General features: G+C 40.3%; 1 protein-coding gene across 1 annotated transcript in view; it reads left to right on the forward strand.

Annotated features, from left to right (window-relative positions):
* LOC118761886 (short-chain collagen C4-like) overlaps positions 1-8265 on the forward strand; it is a gene marked incomplete at its 3' end in the record, with an annotated part of 17254 nt that extends 8989 nt beyond the window's left edge. The window contains exon 4 of the mRNA XM_036500060.1: positions 8119-8265. Within this exon, the coding sequence (XP_036355953.1) occupies positions 8119-8265 (147 nt within the window). The remainder of the gene's footprint in view (positions 1-8118) is intronic.
* Positions 8266-8528: the final 263 nt, after the last annotated feature.

Genomic DNA, 8528 nt, shown 5'->3' on the forward strand with positions numbered 1-8528 from the left:
TGGCCTGCTCGCTTAGCCAGCGAAGCGCATTGTGACCGGCGATGTGTAGCAACAACTGATAGCCTGGTCGGTCACGGTGATCACGGAGATATATCTATGTATCATACGCACACAACACACACACATACACACGTGCATACACACACACCAGCACAGATGCCCTCATCTACCCCCAACAAACAATACTCATACTGATACGCACGCACTTATACACAAATGGGCACAGACACACACGCACATACACGCACTTAAGCGCACACACGCACACAAGCACACGCACGCACACGCATGCACAAATTCACATATACGCCGATACATATACATACACACAACATATGCCTACACGCATACACACACATACACATACGTATATACATACAGACACACACACACACGCACGCAAAAAGATGCGCACACATACGCACGCACACACGCATATTAATTCCCATACCCAAATCTCACAACCCCACGGATACACGTATATACACCCATATACGCTTACACACACACATACAAACGCACACGTACATGCACAACAGAAACACGCACGCACATACATGCACACACACACACACACAAATGAACCCACACATACATCCCATACACACGGCACACAATTATACATACACGCACACAATTATACATACATGTATACACACATACGCACGTACAAGCACACACTCACACATACTCTAATTAAAGCACAGTTATTCACCACACACCCAAACTCTACGCATACACACACTGACACACACACATACGTACACACACACACAATACAAACAAAACACACACATGATACATATACATACCCGCACACACACACACATACTTCAAAGTAGCAGTACCTACTACTTGACCTGGGGTAGAGACAAAAGGAGCCACGCCCAATTCCTTCTTCATTGACCTTAACACTACTAGCCCTACACCACGCAAAGATTAACAGCCACAACCACACACACATACACACACACACGCACACACACACACACACACACACACGTGTGAACTTTGCACACATACACAGAGATACACACACGCACACGCAGACCCTCGCGTCCGCACATATCCACACTTGCACACACATTCCTCCTCCTCTACCACTCTCCTGTCTTTGAAAGAACTTTTCTTCATCCATTTCCTTACGGTCATTCAAAATGTGGCCGCGTGTGTACAGTTGGCGATCTTTTTTCCTCTGTCTTCCCTTCTCAGGATCTTTCCTTCTCGTATGTTTCCGACGAAGAGCTCCACCCGAAACGTTAAACCCTCCTTCTTTCCTTCTTTCCTGAGCGTCCAATAATACTATCTTTGTTCCACGTCCGTGCGTTGTTGTGTTTCTTTGTGCTTTCTTATTTGGATTAAATTTAACTATATATATACATGTGTGTGTGTCTATATAAATATAAATATATATACATATATATATATATATATATATATGTAGAAATATGTGTGTGTATATATATATGTGTGTGTGTGTGTGTGTGTGTACTAGCAGACATACCCGGCATTGCTGGGGATAAAAACGGGAAAGTTGGTATATAATATATTCCAGTCCTTTTGAAACAGGTGATATGGGAAAGTGCAACATTGACAACAAAACATTTGTAGAGTAAATGCTGGGATAATTCGACTAAGCAACATGCTATGCGTCCGTTTGGAGTGTTTCAGGCCCTAACCTGTCATGCAAAATTGGAGGTGGGGTTTGTGTGATTTTTGAACGCACCGTAAAGCTGTCAGTGGATATACTCTCCTTTGCAGCAGTGTGCGCTGTGTGTAACCCGACCCATCATCGAAAATTTTGACACCACACGTCGGGTTTCTTGTCCTATATCACTCATAGAGTAAATTTAGAGGAACTGTGGTTGTTCATTCGCGGGTACCAGGGAACCATTGAGAGGATAGACTTGCCCTTGAACTTCGACGTCGGCGTAAATTCCTGTTTATCTATCTTCTTAGATTCACCAAAAGATGTCATTTGAAATGCAGAGTTGTATTGTCTGATATCGTTCAGAAAATCGTTTGACTGGATGGAAGCGCCTTCTAGAAGATTCCTTAGGGGTTGAGATGGTAGTGTTGTCAATGATACCTGTCCGAATATGTTGTCATCTATTGCATTGTTTTAAGTTCTAAACGATAATAAATACTCTGAAGTTCTATATATATGATGCTATTTCTATTTTTTCACAGAACCGTTTCATCTCCAAGAAATCTCTCGACGATAAACCTGATGACACACCAAGTAAGAACTAATTTTATTGCTAAAGTCTTTTACCCGTGACTCATTAACTAATGAGTTCTTATTTCACCAACTTTGAATTAGTGCCACAATACTATCCATATGTCCACCATAGCATATACTAGACACTTGCCTGAATTTATTTCAAAATATATTCTACTTTGTCAATAATTCCTAAATATATGTTACTTTAATATACTATGCCATTTATTGTGTGTATATGAGTATATATGCAACGATACGTCGAGAATTCTACCAAGCCCTCTTCATCTGAGAATCAAATGCCCGAGCTGGCGCTTCACTGCGTTTATATCTACAATTCAGCATTCTGTCCACTCTTGTGCTTCCAATCGTTCGTGAATAGAGACCCGAATAATGATGTTCCACTTCCCTACACAGTGCGTATTTGACAATTCTGCCTTTGGTACTCGGCAGCCAACCAATTCAGTGCACGTTGTTGGTGACCATCAGACGAATCAGGTAGCAGCATGTCGTCTACAAATAACAGTCGACCGATCACGTAGAGATGAATTGGGATACCTCTACCTCAATGGCTGCGCATATTCAACCAGGTCACAAAAAAGAATGTGAGAAGGGGCACTAACAATGCACACTTCAACTAAGTGAAACCTTCACGTTGAAAACTTTCGACTTTTACATAAATACAAACATTTGAACATCCATATAAGTACTTTATGGCAACCAGTATTTTCCCATTAAACTCACCTTTCTGGTAAACCCACGCAACATGCCCCAGGGCACGTGAACGTGTGCTTTTTCGTTTTACAGATCTGTTTTGAACGAATCTCTGGTCGGGGTACTGCGTCCAGGACAGTAATCTTGGGCACGACAATTTCCCTACGTATCATTTCCTGACATCTAGTGTAGACTTTTTGATAATTAGAACACACTCTTTGGTCTCTGTTTGAAATAAATTGTGATTATCTCCCCATATTACCATTGCCTTGGTGATTTTTCCAGAGGTCCAATCCACCTAGCTGACATGGGTCACTCAGAGAATAACATCTGTATTTAAGGTTTCTAAAATATCAAGCCGGACGTACATTTCACCAGCAGTTTTACCACTTTTAAGTGAATTTAGCTCAAATAAGCGTTCAACCGAAGAAGAACCTGCCGAAAAATAATACAATCTCGAACCCATTTCGAGGTCCAACTTCATACAGGCGGGTCACTCTCAATTTGGATGCAAAAGTCTCCACATATTCGTTTCTAATCCCAGCATCCACTGCGGCTTCCGATTGTATTCTGTAGGTCGCACTAGACTTACCAATTTCCAGTGTTCGGCAGACTGTAGGAATTTTCAGGTTTTTAGACATTTAGGTAGTGACGAGTTGACAACTCCACCCCTCCTTTTACCCGAACGTTCAGCAAAGAGTGAAAGATGACCGAAATCTATCAGAAACCTCTGTCACCAAGTATTTCTATACCAGACACCCTTATAAATATCCCTGTCTTCAAATAATATCTATATCATAGAGAGGAGAGTGTGTGTCCTGCACAGAAGTCTACTATGACCTCTCCATTAAGTTCACTGACGACATTCCTTCCAATCAATCCTTCTCGCGGTTACCAGTGCCAAGATGTGCACTGAAGTCTCCTTGCAGGACAAATGACTTTACCACAAATATATCTAAAGCTGAGGTGAATTTGTTTAGGAAGGATTTGTATTTGAATTCGCATTTTGCTGCATATACGTACAGTACGCTAAGGGCCCGAAGGAATAGCCATACCGCATCATCCATCGAGTGGGATAAAAGCAGTTGCGTCCGGATCTTGAGTGGAGGAGACGATTCGGAAAATATATTGCAGTCTCCACCCAACTCAATCTGAGATGCATTGGGATGGAATACAAAATATGCGTCTTCCAAACCCCGTAGCAGGTTCACAAGGGATCAACGGTTCATAATTGAGAATTAGACTGTCAAAACCGGACGATACAAAACGCTGCCTGTTATATATAATCGATATCTTCTCAAGAAAGCTTCGTTACTTCCGAGGCATACACTTGGAAGTAGGTTGGAAACTCTACCGTGCAGGTTTTGTGCCAACTATGTCAGCACAGGCGGAAGTGGGATGCTCACAATCCCTGGCTTTCGGACTGGATTATGGAGTGAATCCCACTAGGTATTAAGGGATACCTCCTGAAGCTCAAGCAGAATGAAGGAGTGGTGTAGCTGCTGGAAGTAAATGCACCCAATAGCGAGGCCAAATACAAATGCTTCCTTAACAAAGTCACTGCAGCTTTGGATATGTTTGGGGTAAAGTCATTTGTCTTACAAGGAGACTTCCGTGAACGCTTTGGCGCTGATAACCGCAAGAAGTATTGATTGGGTGGAATCGCCCCACACACATAATTGGGGTGGCCATACTAGTCTTCTGGAAGGAAACGGACTCTCTTCGCGCCAAACACCAAGCTGATATTCGTAAATGGCCAATCAGGTGCCAAGAATTGATAATATTGCCAACATATCTATAAAAGAACTTAATCATTTTTATTGTCACAAATATATATAAATGTATATATATATGTATATATATATAATATATATAATATATATATATATATTATAATATATTATATATATATTATATATATATATATATATTTATATAATATATATATATATATATATATATATATATATATATAAGTATATATATATAGGCGCAGGAGTGGCTGTGTGGTAAGTAGCTTGCTAACCAACCACATGGTTCCGGGTTCAGTCCCACTGCGTGGCACCTTGGGCAAGTGTTTTTACTATAGCCCCGGGCCGACCAATGCCTTGTGAGTGGATTTGGTAGACGGAAACTGAAAGAAGCATGTCGTATTAATATGTATATATATGTATATGTATGTGTGTGTGTTTGTGTGTCTGTGTTTGTCCCCCTAGCATTGCTTGACAACCGATGCTGGTGTGTTTACGTCCCCGTCACTTAGCGGTTCGGCAAAAGAGACCGATAGAATAAGTACTGGGCTTACAAAGAATAAGTCCTGGGGTAGATTTGCTCGACTAAAGGCGGTGCTCCAGCATGGCCGCAGTCAAATGACTGAAACAAATAAAAGAGTAAAACAAAAAAAGTGTAAATATATACATATATATATATATATATATATATATATATATATATATATATATATATATATATATGTACTCACATCCAAGTTCAACTACAAAACAAACATCCGTTCAAAATGGAGCCAAATACACATTCTGATATTCTGAGATTAATCTCTCAATTCGTTGGCATCAACGTCAACAACAGGCTCAATAGACAAACGACTAATTTTCTTCGTTTAAAATTTATTCTTAGCGAATCATTTACTTCTTTCATTCTGATTTTTATTCATTCACTCATTCTTTTTCTCTTAAATTCTAAATTTCTTCCTCTCTATCAATTCCTTCCAAGCCAACAACTTCCTTTGTATAGGATTCAAGAATTCTTTCTTTTAACTAAATTATTTCATTTTAATTCACAGAACCCGGTCCCGGATCATTGTATACCCGTGGGCAGAACAAGTTGTCCTCCTTATTCAAACCTTGTATATGACGGTTAGTATAAACTATACTTCTGTTCACTCTTTCTCATTTTGTCTTTCTCTTCTTCTCTTTCTATTCCTCTCATTTTCTCTTTGTGTCGCCCCCTCTCTTCCCGCTTCTCACACGCACACGCACGCACGCACACTCAAGCAAATCATGTGATATATCACGTTTGTAACGATACCTATAGACCCCACAGAGACTGCACAAGATTGCTTACTCCTTTGTAGGTATTTGGTCAAATCAGAATTCAAATGTGGTCTAATATGGACCAGGTGAAAAGGATGTTGTCTAACCTCAGAATATAGATATCTCTACGTTAAATTATAGATAGGGACTAGACTGGAATCCAGTATAGCGATCAAGGACTCTTGGCTGAATTGTATGGAGTGTAGATATCAAATACCGAGTCTGCTAACTGGTGATCAAGTGTACTGGCTACGGCTGGTGGTATTGTACGTGAGTGACCAGAGCTTAAATGTGGCCACTTGACTATCATTAACTAGAGTGTCTATTGATTGTAGTTATAGACTACATTGAACAAGGTCTCTTAGCATTGATGAATGAATGTTTGTGGTTAATGAAATGAACGCAGAATGTACAATGTGGACTGGACAGGCCACACACTGTAATTAATGGATAAAGCTAACTTAGGGTCGTATGTATTATGCAAAATGTGGAGGGATGAAGTAACACTGAGAGAACCAAGTGAGTACATATTGCACTACTATTCTTCTCCACCTCACCAAAATCGTCCTATCCCTCAAACCTATCTCTTTTCATGCAACACCTCGCCTCATTAATTCTCCAGTGTATCTTTGTAAGGTAACACCGGCACATCCAATTCAAAGCTACTTCTTCCCACATCTTCTCCAACCAACCTCATATCCTTTGTGAATCTGCTCTCTATACCCTACACATATCCTTTATTGGTCGCCTCTCCGCTGTCCATTCTTCTTAGGCACTACGCCATCAATGAGCTTCAAAATTCACCCCCTCAGTTCATGCTTTGCATGAAATAAAATCTGTGTGATCATAATATTATAGTATGTGGTAGGCCCGTCTCGTGGTAGGCCTGACTCGTCCGAGACAAACCGATGGATATAGCCAGCCACACCCGTATGGTCGGCTAAACAGTATTTCATCCCCTCTTACCCACCAGTTCTCTGAATCTCGCCGTCTCTCGTATTGTTCTACTCAAACCACATGCAATTCCGATCACCAACAATTTTTCCGTTTAAACGTAAACGACATCTTTTCAATTTCGGGAAATTACGACCACATGCGTTACAAAATCCCTTTCCTTTCTCCGTTTATTGACATCCACACACAAACATCTACTCCAAGCAATACACATCTCAACCACAAATACTTACCCGTACACACACAAACACAAACACAGACACACACACACATGCACACACACACACACACACACACACGCAGGTACACAAACACGCAGACACACGCATACATTCACACATACGCAAACACACAGACACAACAAACAGACATACACACACAAACACAAAAAACACACGCAAATACACACACACATACCAACCTGTGACCGCCTGTTTACCGTTGGCGATTATTTCCTCCGTTTTCCCTTCTTGGATCTTTCCTTTCCTATTATTCTGACGAAGAGCTCCGCTCGAAACTTTAATCCCTCATCTTTCCTTCTTTAATGGCGTCCAATAACACTATACTTGTTCCACGTCCTCGCAATGTTGTGTTTCTCTTTGTGTTTTTATGCTTGATTAACTATATATATATATATATATATATATATATATATATACATGAACAGAGAGAGAAAGGCACAGCTGCGAACGCATGCGCACTCCCATACAGCAACACACAGCTTACACTCATATAAACACTAACACATACACCACAATTCGTTCACACGTAACTAAACATGACTTCTTTTAAGGGTCAAACTGTAATGAATGTTTCCGTTATTTCAGATATAATTTTGCTTCCTATCATTTTTACTTGATTTATTCTTACCAATTCTAGGTGTGGCTGGTGGACAACGGTACGACCACACAGGTGGCGGAAGTAATCTCTTGTGTCTACCTAACGATCCCATTTGGGCCAATTATACTACAAAATTTGAAGAAGGTGGTTCAATTTTTGGCAGTGAATATCAACTACAGCATTACGACACCAATACCATGTTTTCTTTTGCTAACGCTAAATCACTTCAAGATCACAACGTTCCGTGTGCTGTCTGTTTGACACGACAACCTGCTGTTGTTATGATGTTACCAGCCAGGACAAAGTGTTACGCTGGTTGGACAGCTGAGTATTCAGGATATTTGATGGCCAATTATTACGGGCATAAAGGCAGACATGAATATGAGTGTGTGGACTACGCACCAGAAGCTGATCCAGCAGGTTACAGAAACGAAGATGGAGCTGTTTTATATTTCGTTCAGGCTGCTTGTGGTTCGTTGCCATGTCCACCGTATGTCAATGGTCAAGAATTAACCTGCGTTGTGTGCAGTAAATATTGAATAGAAATTAAATTCGGTTCCATATGAAAATATGTCTGTGAATTTCAATAAATAACATAAAATTTTAATTGTGTTACCTAATATTTACTTTAAAGTGTGTCTATCGTTACAATAAACTGTTGTACTAGTTTACAGAAGATATTCAAACAATGCAAAAGAGGCGACGTAGAATGCCAGAAATATCCTCAAAAACAAGAAAATTCTAAA

This window comes from Octopus sinensis, unplaced genomic scaffold (genome assembly GCF_006345805.1).
Source record: "Octopus sinensis unplaced genomic scaffold, ASM634580v1 Contig18366, whole genome shotgun sequence".
NCBI lineage: Eukaryota > Metazoa > Mollusca > Cephalopoda > Octopoda > Octopodidae > Octopus > Octopus sinensis.